At 36.0% G+C, this 20,366-nt stretch overlaps 1 protein-coding gene across 5 annotated transcripts in view; it reads right to left on the reverse strand.

Moving 5' to 3' along the window:
- The window catches only part of AP4E1 (adaptor related protein complex 4 subunit epsilon 1), a 93,759-nt gene that overhangs the window by 46,234 nt on the left and 27,159 nt on the right, over positions 1-20,366 (reverse strand). For 4 of the 5 annotated variants that reach the window (XM_029238353.1, XM_029238354.1, XM_029238352.1 and 1 more), the window contains 5 exons: positions 17,732-17,871; positions 16,577-16,689; positions 16,351-16,469; positions 9,669-9,971; positions 7,390-7,504 (listed from right to left, as the gene is read on the reverse strand). In XM_029238353.1, the coding sequence (XP_029094186.1) occupies positions 7,390-7,504; positions 9,669-9,971; positions 16,351-16,469; positions 16,577-16,689; positions 17,732-17,871 (790 nt within the window). The remainder of the gene's footprint in view (positions 1-7,389; positions 7,505-9,668; positions 9,972-16,350; positions 16,470-16,576; positions 16,690-17,731; positions 17,872-20,366) is intronic. The other variant, XM_029238356.1, reaches the window with a different exon arrangement.

Raw genomic sequence — 20,366 nt, forward strand, 5'->3', positions numbered from 1 at the left:
TGACAGTCAGTCACCCAGCCTCTACACTGAATGTTGAGAATTCTTTCATGTGTTTGTTGGCAATCTGTATATCTCCTTTGGAGAAATGTCTGTTTAGGTCTTCTGTCCATTTTTGGATTGGGTTGTTTGTTCTTTTGATATTGAGCTGCATGAGCTGCTTGTATCTTTTTGAGGTTAATCCTTTGTCAGTTGCTTCATTTCCAAATATTTTCTCCCATTCTGAGTGTTGTCTTTTCGTCTTGTTTATGGTTTCCTTTGCTGTGAAAAAGCTTTTAAGTTTCATTAGGTCCCATTTGTTTATTTTTGTTTTTATTTCCATTTCTCTAGGAGGTGGGTCAAAAAGGATCTTGCCTGTGATTTATGTCATAGAGTGTTCTGCCTATGTTTTCCTCTAAGAGTTTTATAGTGTCTGGCCTTACATTTAGGTCTTTAATCCACTTTGAGTTTATTTCTGTGTACGGTGTTAGGCAATGTTCTAATTTCATTCTTGTACATGTAGCTGTCCAGTTTTCCCAGCACCACTTATTGAAGAGGCTGTCTTTTCTCCATTGTATATTCTTGCCTCCTTTGTCAAAAATAAGGTGACCATATGTATGTGGGTTTACCTCTGGGCTTTCTCTCCTGTTCCACTGATCTATATTTGTTTTTCTGCCAGTACCATACTGTCTTGATTACCATAGCTCTGTTGTATAGTCTGAAGTCCAGGAGCCTAATTCCTCCAGCTCCGTTTTTCTTTCTAAGGATTGCTTTGGCTATTTGGGGTCTTTTGTGTTTCCATACAAATTGTGAAATCTTTTGTTCTAGTTCTGTGAAAAATGCCAGTGGTAGTTTGATAGAGATTGCACTGAATCTGTAGATTGCTTTGGGTAGTATAGTCATTTTCACAATGTTGATTCTTCCAATCCAAGAACATGGTATATCTCTCCATCTATTTGTAACATCTTTAATTTCTTTCATCAGTGTCTTATAGTTTTCTGAACATAGGTCTTTTGTCTCCTTAGGTAGGTTCATTCCTAGTTATTTTATTCTTTTTGTTGCAATGGTGAATGGGAGTGTTTCCTTAATTTCACTTTCAGATTTTTCATCATTAGTGTATAGGAATGCAAGAGATTTCTGTGCATTAATTTTGTATCCTGCTACTTTACCAAATTCATTGATTAGCTCTAATAGTTTTCTGGTAGCATTTTTAGGATCCTCTATGTATAGGAGCATTTCACCTACAAACAGTGACAGCTTTACATCTTCTTTTCCGATTTGGGTTCCTTTTATTTCTTTTTCTTCTCTGACTGCTGTGGCTAAAACTTCCCAAACTATGTTGAATGAGAGTGGTGAGAGTGGGCAACCTTATCTTGCTCCTGACCTTAGTGGAAATGGTTTCAGTTTTTCACCATTAAGGACGATGTTGGCTGTGGGGTTGTCATATATGGCCTTTATTATGTGGAGGTAAGTTCCCTCTATGCCTACTTTCTGGAGGATTTCTATCATAAATTGGTGTTGAATTTTGTCGAAAGCTTTTTCTGCATCTATTGCGATGATCATATGGTTTTTATTCTTCAGTTTGTTAATATGTTTTATCACATTGATTGATTTGCATATATTGAAGAATCTTTGCATTCCTGGGATATACCCCACTTGACCATGGTGTATGATGCTTTTAATGTGCTGTTGGATTCTGTTTTCCAGTATTTTGTTGAGGATTTTGCATCTATGTTCATCAGTGATATTGGCCTGTAGTTTTCTTTCTTTGTGACATCTTTGTCTGCCTTTGGTATCAGGGTGATGGTGGCCTTGTAGAATGAGTTTGGGAGTGTTCCTTCCTCTGCTATATTTTGGCAGAGTCTGAGAAGGATAGGTGTTAGCTCTTCTCTAAATATTTGATAGAATTCGCCTGTGAAGCCATCTGGTCCTGGGCTTTTGTTTGTTGGAAGATTTTTAATCACAGTCTCAATTTCAGTGCTTGTGATTAGTCTGTTTATATTTTCTATTTCTTCCTGGTTCAGTCTCAGAAGGTTGTGCTTTTCTAAGAATTTGTCCATTTCTTCCAGGTTGTCCATTTTATTGGCATAGAGTTGCTTGTAGTAATCTCTCATGATCCTTTGTATTTCTGCAGTGTCAGTTGTTACTTCTTCTTTTTCATTTCTAATTCTATTGATTTGAGTCTTCTCCCTTTTTTTCTTGATGAGTCTGGCTAATGCTTTATCAATTTTGTTTATCTTCTCAAAAAACCAGCTTTTAGTTTTATTGATCTTTGCTATTGTTTCCTTCATTTCTTTTTCATTTATTTCTGATCTGATCTTTATGATTTCTTCCCTTCTGCTCACTTTGGGGTTTTGTTTGTTCTTCTTTCTCTAATTGCTTTAGGTGTAAGGTTAGATTGTTTATTTGAGATGTTTCTTGTTTCTTGAGGTAAGATTGCATTTCTATAAACTTCCCTCTTAAAACTGTTTTGCTGCATCCCATAGGTTTTGGGTGTTCGTGTTTTTATTGTCATTTGTTTCTAGGTATTTTGTGATTTCCTCTTTGATTTCTTCAGTGATCTCTTGGTTATTTAGTATTGTTTAGCCTTCACATATTTGTATTTTTTACAGATTTTTTTTTCCTGTAATTGGTATCACCTCATAGCGTTGTGGTTGGAAAAGATACTTGATATGATTTCAATTTTCTTAAATTTACCAAGGCTTAAATTGTGACCCAAGATATGATCTATCCTGGAGAATGTTCCATGAGCACTTGAGAAGAAAGTATATTCTGTTGTTTTTGGATGGAATGTCTTATAAATACCAATTAAGTCCATCTTGCTTAATGTATCATTTCAAGCTTGTGTTTCCTTATTTATTTTCATTTTGGATGATCTATCCATTGGTGAAAGTGGGGTGTTAAAGTTCCCTACTATGATTGTGTTACTGTCGATTTCCCCTTTTATGGCTCTTAGCATTTGCCTATGCATTGAGGTGCTCCTATGTTGGGTGCATAAATATTTACAATTGTTATATCTTCTTCTTGGGTTGATTCCTGATCATTATGTAGTGTCCTTCTCTGTCTCTTGTAATAGTCTTTATTTTAGTGTCTATTTTGTCTGATATGAGAATTGCTACTCCAGCTTTCTTTTGATTTCCATTTGCATGAATTATCTTTTTCCATCCCCTCACTTTCAGTCTGTATGTGCCCCTAGGTCTGAAGTGGGTCTCTTGTAGACAGCATATATACAGGTCTTGTTTCTATATCCATTCAGCCAGTCTATGTCTTTTCGTGGGAGCATTTAATCCATTTACCTTTAAGGCAGTTATCGATATGTATGTTCCTATCACCATTTTCTTAATTGTTTTGGGTTTGTTATTGTAGGTCTTTTCCTTCTCTTGTGTTTCCTGCCTACAGAAGTTCCTTTAGCATTTGTTGTAAAGCTGGTTTGGTGGTGCTGAATTCTCTTAGCTTCTGCTTGTCTATAAAGGTTTTAATTTCTCTGTCAAAACTGAATGAGATCCTTGCTAGGTAGAGTAATCTTGGTTGTAGGTTTTTCTCCTTCATCACTTTAAATATGTCCTGCCAGTCCCTTCTGGCTTGCAGAGTTTCTGCTGAAAGACCAGCTGTCAACCTTATGGGGATTCCATTGTATGTTATTTGTTATTTTTCCCTTGCTGCTTTTAATAGTTTTTATTTGTATTTAATTTTTGATAGTTTGAATATGTGCCTTGGCATGTTTGTCCTTGGATTTATCCTGTATGGGACTCTCTGTGCTTCCTGGGCTTGACTATTTCCTTTCCCATATTAGGGAAGTTTTCAACTATAATCTCTTCAAATATTTTCTCAGTCCCTTTCTTTTTCTCTTCTTCTTCTGGGACCCCTATAATTCAAATGTTGGTGTGTTTTATGTTGTCCCAGAGGTCTCTGAGACTGTCCTCATTTCTTTTCATTCTTTTTTCTTTATTCTGCTCTATTTTATCTTCCAAGTCACTTCTCCATTATTCTGCCTCAGTTATTCTGCTATTGATCCCTTCTAGGGTATTTTTAATTTCATTTATTATGTTGTTCATCTTGTTTGCTCTTTAGTTCTTCTAGGTCCTTGTTAAACGTTTCTTGCATTTTCTCCATTCTATTTCCAAGATTTTGGATCATATTTACTATCATTATTTTGAATTCTTTTCAGGTAGACTGCCTATCTCCTCTTCATTTGTTTGGTCTGGTGGGTTTTTACCTTGCTCCTTCATCTGCTATGTGTTTCTTTCTTCTCATTTTGCTTAACTTACTGTGTTTGGGGTCTCCTTTTCACAGGCTGCAAGTTCGTAGTTCCCGTTGTTATTGATGTCTGTCCCCAGTGGCTAAGGTTGATTCAGTGGGTTGTGTAGGCTTCCTGTTGGAGGGGACTGGTGCCTATGTTGTGGTGGACGAGGGTGGATATTGTCTTTCTGGTGGGTAGGACCGCATTCAGTGGTGTGTTTTGGGATGTGTTTGCCCTTATTATGATTTTAGGGAGCATCTCTGCTAATGGGTGGGGTTGTGTTCCTGTCCTGCTAGTTGTTTGGCATAGGGTGTCCAGCACTACAGCTTGCTTGTCGTTGAGTGGAGCTGGGTCTTAGCATTGAGGTGGAGATCTCTGGGAGAGCTTTCACCGTTTGATATTACATGGAGCCAGGAGGTCTCTGATGGACCAATGTCCTGAACTCAGCTCTCCTACCTCAGAGGCACAGGCCTGATACCCGGCTGGAGCATCAAGACCCTATCAGCCACACAGCTCAGAAGAAAAGGGAGAAAAAGAGAAAGAAATAAATAACAATAATAAAATAAAGTTATTAAAATAAAAACTAAAAAAAAATTATTAAAAATTTTTTAAAAATTAAAAAAAAAAAGACAGAAAGAAAGAAGAGAGCAACCAAGCCAAAAAAACAAATACACCAATGATAACAAGCACTAAAAACTATACTTAAAAAAAAGGACAGACAGAACCCTAGGACAAACGGTAAAAGCAAAGCTATACAGACAAAATCACACAAAGAAGCATACACATACACACTCACAAAAAGAGAAAAAGGAAAAATATATATATATCTTTTGGGAAGTCTGAGGACTTCTGCCAGCATTCAGTAGGTGTTCTGTAGGAGTTGTTCCACGTGTAGATGTATTTCTGATGTATTTGTGGGGAGGAAGGTGATCTCCATGTCTTACTCCTCCTCCATCTTGAAGTTCTCTGCAGTTCTTTTATACCTTGATCATTTGGCTATACCTCTCTGACCATCCCCAGCTGTTATTAATTTTATTTTTTGAGAGACTAACAGTCTAAACTTGATGTGGTTTTCAAAAATCCACAGTTCTGTAGACAGGAGATTATCCTGCTACTTCCCCTTATTATCTCTGGTTTTATCTAACATTGGGGCTACAACATATTCAAATAACGTTTTAACAGAATAATCCACACTGATTCCTCAATGCTTTTCTTGGGTAGGAACTAGTAATAAAAGTTAGTTCCCCAGTATCCCACCTATGTTTGCTAATTCTCATTATCTTACAATACTTTCCTGAAGTTTATTGTTACGAACTTGGCATTTTTCTACCCGAGAGAGCTAAGTACTGTATCTTTCATAAAAGTGACATTTGACTACTACTCTGCAAATGATTTATAAAAATCTCAAACAAGATCAGTATCAGAACCGATTGCCAATTGAAGGATTCCAGAATTAACAACTTTTTAAGCAGAAAATACCTATTTTTCCCCCACTCTTTACTTTCTGTAATAACCACAATTATATGATCCATGATTTTATAACTTATTCTTCAAGTACATAGCATAAGCACTTGCTATGTCCTGTCTCGTAATTGATTTTCTTTTCCATGATATAAAAGACAGTTTAGGCTCATGAAATTTCTATTTTACTTTAGAGAACTTTTGAAAAATAGGTTTGGGAGGAGAGGGGAAGAGCCTAATTTGACAGTTTAACCCCATTTATAATGATGATTCCATGATCAAAAATGTACTTGGCAAATGAATATACTAGCTTGGGGAGTTTCAGGTCTATTATATTTGCATCAGCCACTTAACTTATTTTAAGAAAGAAGAAAGGCAGTGCCAGAAATTAGGCTCCTTGTCCTGCCCCCTCTTGCCTACCCTAGCCTTGAATTGCAGTAATAAGAGCAACTGATGGGGAATTCCCCAGTGGTCCAATGGTTAGGGCTCTGCGCTTTCACTGCAGGGGGCATGGGTTTGATCCCTGGTCAGGGAACTAAGATCCCACATGCCACACAGCACAGCTGAAAAAAAAAGAGCAACTGATGGCTCCCAGACATTTGAAAATAAGGAAATATGACAACTGGACCATGTCTCCCACTCTGGAACTCCAGATTTTCACTCCATGCCTTGGATGTCATAAGGCCTCTATATGCACTATAGTCAGAGGTTGGGCAACTCTAATTCAAAACTTTATTTCCCCTCACATATTCTATCAATATATGAGGAGTTAAACGGGAAGGAAACTGATTACCCTTTGAAAGAAAATTGTATTTTCTAGGCCTTTAGGTATCGTTGTGCTAAATAATGTCAAAAACTTTAAAAGAACAAATACTTCTGCAAAAAAAATAACATCAAGCCTATTATTAGTGTTTATACTTTTTGGTTTCATTGTAGGATGAACCATTTAGTTGTACTCATATGCCTAGCACAGAACCTAAAAAATAAGTACTCTACAAAATCATTAAATAACGAAGAGGAGAAAAAAAAAGACCTTTCAGCATTGAACTTTTCAGTATTAACATTCTGAATTCCTATACAAATAATATTCTATGGTCTCCCTTTATTCATACATATGTGTGTATATATATATATATATATATATATCCCATCCACCATCAAATACCTCAGTGATCTCCTCTTTACTAAAATAATGACAGAAGTCTTTCCCTGACAGCCTACATTTTTTAAATGTAAAGTTATTCTTTTCTTTCTAGGCTGTTCCTAAATTCACTTATCAGACATTTCGCTGGAGGAAGCATTTTAACACACTTAAGCTATACAAGATTGTTCAGAATAAAATGAAACTCACTAGTTCATAGTAACCAGAGTTTTCTTCTGAAACTCTTCTGCAGATATGCTCACGCTGATATCTGTCAGCCCTTTAGCACAGTGACCAACATGATAATTCCACCTTCAAGTTCTTTTAAAATTCCAGGATGGCTGCCATATCTTAGGTACTTATGTACATGAAACCTATGGCTTTGGGAACACCTCTAGGCTAACTTTTTTTTCCTGTTTACACCAAATAAGGTCAGGGTGAACAAGTCACAAGCAGACTTAACAAGAGATAGTGAATCTCCTTAGTTATTTACTTACATGACTATAATATCAATTGCATTAAAAAGTGATGTCCCTACAATCTAGCTTATTATAAACCCATGAAAAATTACCTTTTTCCTGAGAAAGCTTTTCCTCCTGCCGTTGGTGGTGAGGTTTGTAAGGTGCTGCCCCCTGACTTAGTTCTTCAGCCACAAAACCATCCAGAAAAGATAAGGAAGCATCTACCTATATTAAAGTAAAGCAAAAATTAGGAATTAAAAAAACTTACCCTAAACATTAGACTGCACATTCACAGAAGTGATTTCAGCCCATATTTCCTAAAAATAATTTTTAAGTGAAAAACAGAACTTCAACTCTAAAATTGCTACTCAACTCTCTTTCTGAAACATCTATAATCAAAACACTCAGCTAAGAATCTAACAATATAAGTCATGTGCACTTATTATTCATTTCACTGCACTGCAGAATACATTTTTGAGCATCCAACATGTTAAGGCATCATGTTAGATGCTATAACTGAGACAAAGTAAGACACAAGTCCTGCTTCATGAGACTTGTAACCTACCAGAGGAGAAGACACATACACTATGAGCTATAGTGTCTACATTAGTTTCCTCCTGCGGGGGGCTAAAAACAAAGCCCCCAGCAAAGGCTAGTTCCTTCTGGAGGCTCCAGCGGAGAATAGGTTTCTTGTCTCTTCCAGCTCCTAGAGGCTGCCAGCATTCCTTGGCTTGGGGCTGTATCACTCCAATCTTTGCTTCTATTGTTACTTGGCCTTCTCCTCTCTGACCTCTTGCCTCACTTTTATAAGGACCCTTGTGATTATATTATGCCTACTCAAATAATCCAAGATAGTCTTCCCATCACAAAACCCTTAACTTAATCAAACCTACAAAGTCCCTTTTACCATATAAAGTAACTTATGCACAGGTTACAGGGATTAAGATGTGAATATCTTGGGGAGGCCCATTATCCAGCCTCCCACAGTGCCTTTGATTTAACTATCCTATTCCATTCTACCTAAAAATGCTTTGTTACAAACCTGTGGAAAATTACTTAATTTCAATCAAGTACAAGAATAGAAAGGTACAAGAGAATGCTTAAATGAAAAGAAATAAAGAGATGAAGAAAGAGTAAGGGGAAAAGGAGAAAAGAAAAAGTGAGGAGAGAAATAAAAATGAGATACACAAGAGGATATAGCAGTAACAACCTCAGAAACCACAGATTTGCCTCTCCTAATTTAGCCAAGTGTATACAAACAGCTCAGATAATTTAGAACAGCAGGTAATTCTCAAAAAATTTAAGTGGCATGTCACACTGTGCATTTGGCAAAGTTTAGTTTTGATAAGATTTTTTTTTGAGTTTTTTTTCCCATGTGGACCACTTCTAAAGTCTTTATTGAATTTGTTACAATATTGCTTCTGTTTCACGTTATAGTTTTTTGGTCACGAGACATGTGGGATCTTAGCTCCCCAACCAGGGATTGAACCCACACCCCCTGCATTAGAAGGCAAAGTCCTAACCACTGGACCGCCAGGGAAGTCCCTCGATAAGATTCTTAAGAGATGAAGCCATGTCATCATCATTATCTTTTATTGTAAGAAAGGGAAGTAGAGTAACTAACTAGTTTAATACTATGTATAGCATATTTATTCATATAGTCTCTGGAATGCCTACCAAATGTTAAACCAAGGCCTCTACCCATGAGGAGCTAATGAAAAAAATTAATGAACAAAGGTTCAAAATGAATTCAAGCCATGAACATCTGAGTCATAATTAGTGGGAATACTGCCCATCCTCCCCTCTTCTTCAACTATATGACATCTAATATAAAAATCTGAACAAATCTGACTTCCTTCTGGAAGTTTTCAGATTTACACCAATCTGACAGAGAACTCAGAGGTGAGCAGTAACTAAGTGCTTTGGATTAAAGGCAGCACTGGCTGAAAGTAGGTGGGAGAAGAAAAGGCGGGTGATCAGGTTCCAAAGTGGTAAAGATTTAGATAGTAGATGGACAAAATAAAATGGAGAACTTTTTTTCTTACATTCTCAAAGAAAAGAGAGCAATACTAAAATGACATATTAGAGAAGTTCAAAGGAGATAAAATTTTTAAGTTCTCAAATTATTATATGTTAAAAGAGATTGTCATAGACTATAAACCCCTGCACTGCAGTTCTCCAGAACAGATTAGTCTTCCTGACTATTTAGGATCACTACTGAGTAGAAGCTCTCAAATGCTCTCTCACACTAATGTGAGAAAAATGCCAACCTTCATCTAAAGTGCTACAGAAATTACATTTTGGCATATTCCAGATATATCACAAATGCAAGAATTATTCTGTTTAAACACAATGCAATTTTGTAAAAGATGGAATGCAGATATCTTACCACCATGTCTTCACAACACTTATCAACTGGAAGCAAGCCCTTCATAAATTTCACATTCTCATGCAAATGTTTTAATTCAAATGCATGCTGTCTCAAACAAGTATCCAAAGATGTGGTAAATTCCTGGATTAATCTCTCAACTATATTAGAAGAGTGTGCTTGAGGTGTCAACTTAGTCACAGCAGCAATTATCCAGGCTTTTGTTTCTGAAGAAATGGAGTCACTTCTAAGTAACTTGTAGAGCTTGGTTATAACTTCCTCTGGCGTTTCCTTATCTAAGAGGTAGGAATACTCCCCTAAAACCTAAAATAAAGAAATGTATATATGCAAATATCAAGTTATATAACAACTATACTCAGAAATTTAAACAAAGTGCCTACTGCCAGAGTGAATTTAATTTATACTAAACATATTCTCATGGTGGAAGAAATTATTAAAGATACAATTGTATATTTTAGGTTCAAAATTACACCAAGAATTGGAAGTGAGTACAAAAAGGTTTTCCACATCTTTATCATTAACAATATATAAAGTAGCATACCGTTACAAGTTAGCTTTCTTCTGAACTTCCAGGTTTGGATGTTGGTTTTTAAAAGCACTTTCACATTCTGTTACTATTTTTTCCAATAAGCATTTAAACAAGTGGTTCTCACATACTAGTATGCATAAGAGCCACCTGAGGTGTTTCATAGAAATACACATTTCTATACTCTCCTCCCAGATAATCTGATTTAGTATGTCTGTGGTGGGGATATACAATACACGTTCTGAAAAAGCATCAGCTGATTCTGATGTAGATGATCCACAGAAGAGACTCTGACAAACACTGATCTATTTTACACATACTCTTTCCTACATCTAATTTATTCAGGTGATATATAATCCTATCGGTCTATGGATCGTTAATAAACTGATAATTCATGGAGTGTGAGATCTTTCCTAAGTAGTATTTATGAAGTATATTCATGTATAACACTGGGACCAGCAAGAAAAAACAGTGAGGTGAGGTGATAGGCAAGGGAAGATTTATGGCTAGTAACAAGAAGAGGAAAAAAAAAGAAATAGGACTACATAAATTCAATCCTTAAATAGTAAGATAACTTTTTGACTGGTTTAATAAAAGATGGAAGGAAGTTCTAGAAGAACAGGTAACCTAAATCCCAGTTCAAAAATCAATGGACTTGAGCTTCCCTGGTTGCACAGTGGTTAAGAATCAACCTGCCAGACGTAGAGAGTGGACTTGAGGACACGGGGAGGGGGAAGGGTAAGCTGGGACGAAGTGAGAGAGTGGCATGGACATATATACACTACCAAATGTAAAATAGATAGCTAGTGGGAAGCATCCACGTAGCACAGGGAGATCAGCTCGGTGCTTTGTGACCACCTAGAGGAGTGGGATAGGGAGGGTGGGAGGGAGACGCAAGATGGAGGAGATATGGGAATATATGTATATGTATAGCTGATTCACTTTGTTATAAAGCAGAAACTAACACACCATTGTAAAGCAATTATACTCCAATAAAGATGTTAAAGAAAAAAAAGAGTAGCCCCCACTCACTGCAACTAGAGGAAGCCCACAAGCAGCAACGAAGACCCAATGCAGCCAAAAATAAATAAATTAAATTAATTAGTTAAAAAAAAATCAATGGACTTAAGCTTCTGGGAAGATAGAGTAGGTGAATTTTTTCCACTATTCTTCCTGCTAAGTACGCCTAAAAACCCTTGATGTTATACATAAAACACATATACAAAGACTGAAAGGTAGAGAAAAAAAGGCAGATGACTAAGAACCTTGGGACCTAAGGAACAATACAGTGGGTTATCTGTTGCCTCATATACCTCAGACTGGGGACTTGAGAGCCAGCAACCTAGAAATGCCAGTGGGAAAGGACAAAAAAGCCCCAAGAAAAGCCTGCCCTCTAGCCAAAGGGCCAGGAAGACAGAAAACTTTCAGATAATAATCCTTCTACTCCAGCCAAGCACCAAATAGAAAAAACTGTAGCCCCACCCATACCAGCAAAGGTGGAGTGGAGAGTCAAGGCTTCAACCCCTACCAGGTTGTAAAAAGCATCTCAACTCCCCAGCAAGGGTGGTAACAGAGAGACTGAGTGAAAACCAGGAACTTCATCCCCGCCAAGCTGTAGAAAGGCCCACTCTTCTGCAGTGTCTGTGAAGACTACATAGGAAGCCTATACTTCACCTCCACCCAAGTTTAAAGAAGTAGCCCTCCCCCTCTCTGCTGGAGTGGTGTCAGGGGAAGCCTAGCAGAGACTCAGGCTCAGTGGAGGCCACATAGTTAGAGATATCTACACCCCATCTCAACACCATCACCGAAAGAATTAATCCACATCTATAGAATACACCACCCAACAATAAGCAGAATGCCCACTCTTTTCAAGCACCCACAGAACATATAAGACAGATCATATCTTAGGCCATAAAATAAACCTCAACAAACTTAAAAGAACTGAAATTATAGAGTACTTTCTCTGACAACAATGGAATCAAACTAAAAATCAGTAACAGGAAAGATAACAAGAAATTTTCAAAATCCTTAAAAACTAAACAACACCCTTGCACACAATCTTTCCAGGAAACAGAAGAGGAAAGAACACTCCCAAGCATTTTATGAAGCCAGTATTACCTTGATACCAAAACCAAACATAGCAGAAAAAAACAAGAAAACTACAGACCACTATCCCTCATGCACAGAGATGCAAAAATTATTAACATGGTCTCAAGAAATCTACAAAAAACAATTCTAGATTAATAAGTGAGTTCAGCAAGATTGCAGGGTATAAGAACAAAATACAGAAATAAACCTATACACTAATGTCCACTAATCTACAAAAAAAGGAAGCAAGAGTATAGGACAGAGAAAAAACAGTCTTTTCAATAAGTGGTGCTGGGAAAATTGGACAGCTACATATAAAACAATGAGATTAGAACATTTCCTCACAACATATACAAAAATAAACTCAAAATGGATTAACAACCTAAATGTAAGACCTGAGACATACAACTCCTAAAAAAGAACACTCTTTGACATAAATCGTAGCAATATTTTCTTGGATCTGTCTCCTAAGGCAAAAATAAACAAATGGTATGCAATTAAACTTAAAAGCTTTTTGCACAGTAAAGGAAACCATCAACAAAATGAAAGATAACCCTCATAATGTGAGAAAATATTTGTAAATAATGCAACCAATTTGTATATTTTGGCTTAATTTCCAAAATATACAAACAGCTCATATCAAAAGAACAAACAGTCCAATGAAAAAACGGGCAGAAGACCTGAACAGACATTTTTCCAAAGAAGACGTACAGATGGCTAACAGGCACATGAAAAGATGCTCAACATCACTAATTATTAGAGAAAAGCAAATAAAAACCACAATGAGATACCACCTCACACCTGTGAGAATGACTATGATCAAAAAGTCTACAAATAATAAATGCTGGAGAGGGTGTGGAGACAAGGGAACCTTTCTATATGGTTGGTGGGAATTTAAATTGGTGTAGCCATTATGGAAGACAGTATGGAGGTTTCTTAAAAAAATTAAAAGTAGAGTTGCCATATGATCCAGCAATCTCACTCCTGAGCATATACCTGGAGAAAACTATAATTTGAAAAGATACACGCCTCTAGTGATCATAGCAGCATTATGTACAACAGCCAAGACAAAGAAACAACCTAAAATGCCCATCAACATATTGAATGGATTAAGAAGATGTGGTATATATACACAATAAAATACTACTCACCCATAAAAAAGAATGAAATAATGTCATTTGCAGCAACATGGGTGGACCTAGAGATTGTCATACTAAGTGAAGTCAAAGAGAAAGACAAACACCATATGGTATCACTTATATGTGGAATCTAAAATATGACACAAATGAACTTATCCACAAAAGAGAAACAGACTCACAGACATAGAAAACAAACTTATGGTTACCAAAGGAGAAAGGGGTTGGGGGAGGGATAAATTAGGAATTTGGGGTTAGCAGATACAAACTACTATATATAGAAACTGTATAGCACAGGGAACTATATTCAAAATCCTGTACTACACCATAATGGAAAAGAATATGAAAAAGAGTATGTACATATATGTATAATTGAATCACTCTGCTGACACCAGAAACTAACACATGCTGTAAATCAACTATACTTCAATAAAATGAAAAGAACCAGAAAACAAACTAGTGGTTACCAGTGGAGAGAGGGAAGGGAAAGGGGCAGGTTACGGGTAAGGGATTAAGAGACACAAACTACTATGTATAAAATAGATAAGCAACAAGGATATACTGTATAGTACAGGAAATTATACCCATTATCTTGTAATAATCAATAATGGAATATAATCAGCAAAAATAATGAATCACCATGCTATACACCTGAAACTAATATAATATTGTAAATCAGCTATACTTCAATTAAAAAAAAAGATTTTGAAGTTTCTCCTGAATTTGTATCACTTTGCACCATCGTAAAGTTGAAAAATCATAAGCTTAACCATCTTAAATCAGGGACCATCTGTACCTAAGTATAAATCTAACAAAACAGGTACAGGATTTGTATGCTGTAGAAAAAGAAACACTCTAAATATATGAACATATCGTGTTCATGGAGGAAAATACAAATGGACACCAAATACAACAATCAATTTAGACAAGGATTATCAATGCTAAAACCATTGATGAAAGATAGTTGAAGAACAGATGTTCACAAAGTCTCACAGAATCACCTCACAGATTAGTTCTAAATTAGTAAGGAGAAACAGCACGTTTACAATGGCGAGAACCTTTACAAAGGTCACCATCTTAACCAAACAAAAGAATTTACTATCACCAATAATTGGAGGAACTGACATTATATGCATCCTGATACAATGCAGTGAGAAATACATATTGAAAATGTAGTATTCTTGCTAAAAATGTTTAACTGAACCAGAAATAGTCCAATTCAGAATGCTGGACATTCTGCAAGTCAACAGTATTCATCCAAAAAAATCAATGTCATGAAAACAAAAAGAAACTGCGCATCACTGTAAAATAAAAGACATTAAAAGACATAGCTAAATGCAATTTGTGAATCTTAACCTGATATGGGATTGGGAGGAGTAGAAAAATAGTCATAAGAGACATTTTTTGGACAACTGGATAAGTCTGAATATGGACTGTATATTGGGTGATATTAATGAATTAAGGTCACATTTCTTAGGTGCAATAATGGTTTTATGGTTATCTAGAACATCACTCTTGGGAGATTCACACTGAATTTTTTATAGGGTAAGTGTCATGAGGTCTGCAACTCAATTTTATTTTTATTTATTTTATTTATTTATTTTTTGTGGTACATGGGCCTCTCACTGTTGTGGCCTCTCCTGTTGTGGAGCACAGGCTCCGGACACGTAGGCCCAGTGGCCATGGCTCACAGGCCCAGCCACTTCGCAGCACGTGGGATCTTCCCGGACCGGGGCACGAACCCGTGTCCCCTGCATCAGCAGGCGGACTCTCAACCACTGCGCCACCAGGGAAGCCCCTGCAACTCAATTTTAAATGGCTCAACAAAACAAACTGTATATAGGTAGACCTAGCTATAGATATAGATGTACTGGGTTGGCCAAAAAGTTCGTTCGGGTTTTTCCATAAGATCTTAGGGAACCAAATAGATACAGTAAAGCAAAGGTGGTTAAAAATATTAACTGGGAATCTAGGTGAAAAGTATAGGGGTATTTATTATGCCATTTTTTCAACTTTCCTGTAGATTAGAAAAGAATTCTTTAATAAAAGTCTGGGTAAAATTATGGTTAACACGCTAACATTTGGCAAAACCATAAAATATTAAAGTGTGAATATCCTATGACCCAGAGCTGCACTTCTCCAAATCTCCCCCTAAAGAAATGCTCACTCATATGCACAAGAAAGAATATACAAAGGTGACAGAATGTATACGATTATGTAGGTTTATATAACGTAAAACTGTGACCTTGTTTTGCAGAGATGATCTCCTTGCTGGCTTTGATGAAGCAAGCAGCCATGTTGGGAGGCCCACCTGGCAAGAAACTGAGGGCAGCTCTTGGAGCTAAGAGCAGGCAACAGTCAACAGTCTGAACCTCAAACCCTCAGTCTTACAGCTGCAAGAAACTGATTTCTGCCAACAACCACATGTGAGCTTGGAAGCAGATCCTTTACTAATCAAGCTTCAGATGAAACAGCAGCCCCAAGTGACACGATGATTGCAACCCTGAAAGACCTTAAGCAGAGAACCCATGCCTGGACTCCTAATCCACAGAAACTGTGAGATAACAAATGTATGTTGTTTTAAGTTTGTGGTAACATTATTATGCAGCAATAGAAAGCTAACATAGCACAGATATATGAGTATTCACATATTCAAAAATAGATTCACATAGAAAACACAACAAATGCATTGTAGACACAGACAGGCATCTAAATAAATACCCATGTTTAAAAGACTAGTCAAGTGAGATGGCAGAGAGAATGAATAGATAAGTAAATAGTTAAGTGATAGAAGGTAGCCACTGGGAAAGAAAATTGACAGCTGAAGGAGTTAACTGAGTAGAACGGAATGATTTCTGAAGAAATATATTATTAGTATTTGACTTTATAAAAAAATAATATAAACATTTATGATTCAATGTACTTTGCTCACCCAACTCATAACTTGAAGAAATCTCTGTGGGTAGAACACATTTTCCACATCTAGTAAAGTGAAATAAGACTGAACTGCATAGAGCCTTAATTGTTGATTTTCTGTTTCATCATCAAAACCTACAAAGAAATTAATATACCATTTTAATTTCTACTAAATTCTCTAAGGACTCTGTAATAAAAACATTTAATTTAAAAATCTTTGCAGAATGCAACAGTTTACTAACCTTCTGCTAGCACTCTCAGAAAGTTATTGGGAATATCAGGATGCATAACATCTCCTCCCACTGAAAATACAGCATTCATTGTCTGAACAAACCACGCATTATCAGGAGCATATGTGTCCACAGTGTTAAGAACAAGTACACTTCCAAATGCCACTTATTAAAATTATCCTTTCTGTATAAATCTTAAAAAAAAATAACCCTCAGTTCATCCTAGTTTGGCATTTATACCTTTAACTTCTGCCAATAAATTGTTCTATACTCCAGCTTTATGTAAAATAGGTGCTCAGTAAAAGCTTATTGAATAAACTTAATAAACCAGTTCATGGTGCTTTATCTAGCACGATATATTGCACATAACAGGTGTCCAATAAATAACTCTGAAATAATTGAAAGAAATGTTCCAGCAACTATGGACAAAAACATAATGGAAAATGATATGCACTTCAGAAACTAAATGTTGTGACATGTCTATCTGAACAAGTTGTTGACCCTCTTTTCTAATCTGTTCTTCTTCAGTTCTAAAATTCTATCATTCTGCTGGCCAGAGCTATAGCACTGGTTAGGACAAAACTATACTTAAGCAATTTCCAAGATACTTTGATCAGCATTATTCATTCATTCAATCTTAGATTTAAACAACAGACATCTTAAAAAGAATGATGAGTAACCTCGTGACCTGCAAAGTTCCTTTGACTTTTAAGAAACAAATGTGAAGAAAAGTAACATGTGAATGGAGTTGCCAACTACTTCACTGTGACAATTTCTAGTATAAACAGTAGTGTAAAGGATAAATTTTAGCATCCTGATCCCCTCAACAATCCCCTGAAAACAACAAGAACTTTTACTCAGGAAAGAAACTGAGTAGGAAGTAAAGTCAAAGACAAGGAGGGACTCTAAGAGGAATCAGACAGAGATTCCTGTATCCTCCTGCTGATAATACTGACCAATGGAATAAAAAGAACCACGAAAAAAGTCATCCCCTAGGAAGTCTACACAAATTCTTGCTTTTGACAACAAGAGAGGCTTGAATATCAGGAATGGAAGTTACTGCTGGGCCTCTGAACTCAACCTGCAAGTGACCATGTCTAGAGCAATTATTTAAAGTCACTGTGTAACTAAAGGTATTTTATGACTCATGGTCCAAACAAAGGATATTTCTCAGCCAGCTCAGCTATTTTGCCAACCAAATTGACAATAATATATTCTTCTTTGCTCTGATGTAAATATTCAAGCATTTTCTGGACAATCACTGTTATATTCTGTGCATTAGTAATTCTGTAAAGAAGTTCCAGAGTCTATTTAAGAAAGAAAAATAAAAATAGTATTATAAAACTATGCATGATAACAAATAAATACTGTAACATATAGGTTTATAACAGTTGATTCTTCCACTTTTATGTAGCTCTACTGGGCAGTTAATAGGTGCTCAAGAAATGCACATTTTAACTGAACAGAACTTAAGAAAGGTAAGACTATTGTCAAAAAAAAAAAAAGAATTATAATCAATTCCAAAGTCTAAAAGCCTTCTATTGATATAGATAATAATCATCTGACATCTCTACATGACAGGCCATGTAAAGACTAAAAAGTTAAAAGGTTAATAATCTATTTTCTAAAAATGTAACAGCTTCTTAAACCTACATTACTTATACCTGTGTGCTATGCATGTGCGCGTGTGTGTGTATACATGCATACACATATAAAAATCCAGTCTTGCAAAATGCTTTTCCCACACTACCCGAACAACAGAAAACCACACTTGAATGGATTTGTCAGCTAAGGGCAAATGGTCTCTAATGGATGGATAAGGTAGTGCAAGCACTTCAAACCCCAGCAAGGCCTACGTTCAGAATCTCAGGTATCAAGGAAGAACCATTTTACAGCTTTCTCAGTGATGAGGCATATACCTCTTGCTGCCTGAAGAAAGATGAAGGAAGACCAGTACCAGAGTAAGCTCCCATTTGGCTGGCTTTCTGAGGTCCTACATCAGGGTTGTAAAAATATCATAGTTCCCAGAAATCAGTAGGAGACAAAGGGCAATAATGAGAAAGCATCGTTTACTGGCATTTCAGGAGCAACAATATTAGCTGCAGGAGAATTTCCACATATCCTTCTCATCAAACTTGTTCATCTATCTTTAGGGTTCTTTCTAATTTTTCAGTCCTATACCCAGGACTTCAAGTACAAAGGACAACAGATTTTCAATTTTTTTTAAACTGTTCCAGTTAATCCTTAACACCATTTAAAATCTATAAATACATAGGTTCCCCATGTATTTATAACTTTCAACCTATGAAGCTGCTTCAGACATGCTTCCTGTAGACTCTATATGTCACATATTTTAAGATAATCTACACCAAATTTACTTCCTACTCTAAGACCATGAAATTTAGCATTTCCAGGACTGAATGGGGACTGGTATTATGAACTGCATGGCTAGAGGTCTTTTCTGTTAACTCCTTCTTGCCTTCTTTTTCCCTGCTATGAAAGAAAAGTAATAAAATCAGGTAAAAGGGAATCCCAGCCCCAAGCAACAGGTCACTCCATACCCCAGGACCAAAGTTCTTGCCATATGGTTACTGATGGAGGTTAGAAGTGACAGTGGCATCGAGGAGACAGTACTGCAGTACCTTCTTGGGGCACCACTGATACTCAGTACCCTTCCCCAAAAATTCAACCTACTTTTCTCACTACAGATCAGACTTCATAATTTTAAAAGTTGTCTAGTTTCCCTTTGACCCTCATTTTTAAATGAGATCCCAATAAATAAATACAGCAATAAGAAAACTGTATCTAAGTCAACCGTGTTCAATTTAGTACTTAACCACACAAAGAAAATGCATGCTCTATGTCTGTTCAAAGTGGAAGAGCAATATAATTATTTGCTACTGTTCCTTGGCATCTTCTCATTTTTCTACAATGTCCACACATAGAAATTAGTACATCTGTAAACTTCCTGGATTCATTCAAGGCAGGTAACAATTTTCAGAAGATTAAAAATATGAATGCAAAAAACATATATGTATATATATGTAGATGGCAATTTCTTGAAAATATTATTTCAAAAATAGTACTAAAATTCAAAATTCATAATCTTATCTTTTAAAAATTATAGTTGTTTAATGTAATACAGTGTTCTCTCAATAAACTTTTAATTCACTGCTTTTAAGTAATTTAGATGTTTAGTAGATTCTTTTTATCTTTATTATTTTTAAAATCAGAAATAAAACTATCTACTCTTCTTACCTAGGTCCCATATACCATTTTAAATGAAGGTATAAAGTGATTCTCTACATAAGAATTAACAGATATATCTACATGGACACCCAAGTAGATACTGAAGCAATTTTATAAAAGGAAAAAGTTGAAAAAAATTAAGTAAATTATACAACTTTCCTTCCAAAAAGTTCAAAACATTTTAGGGATATCTTTATTAATTCTTTCAACATTCCTACATATTCAATAGGGACTGCATTAGCCTAGTTTATAGACGTTAACAATGGAAAAAATTAATCATCATAAATAACTTCTTAAGATTGTACTAATAGAAGACCTGGGAATAGAGTTCAGGTCTCCGATTCATACAATTCTTGGACCAAAAAGATATTAATGAATCCTATACAGGTAACTGGACCTAACTCCTCCAACTCATAATTTATTTTTTTATTATTTTTTTAAGAGTGCTCTTGTCTTGACAGCATTTGTTTCATTTTCTATTTTATTTATTTCTAAAACGTATTTATTTATTTATATTTTTGGCTGTGTTGGGTCTTCATTGCTGCATGTGGGC

This window comes from Monodon monoceros, unplaced genomic scaffold, assembly GCF_005190385.1.
Source record: "Monodon monoceros isolate NGI ecotype Baffin Bay Population unplaced genomic scaffold, NGI_Narwhal_1 Super_Scaffold_21, whole genome shotgun sequence".
In the NCBI taxonomy this organism is placed as follows: Eukaryota; Metazoa; Chordata; class Mammalia; order Artiodactyla; family Monodontidae; genus Monodon; species Monodon monoceros.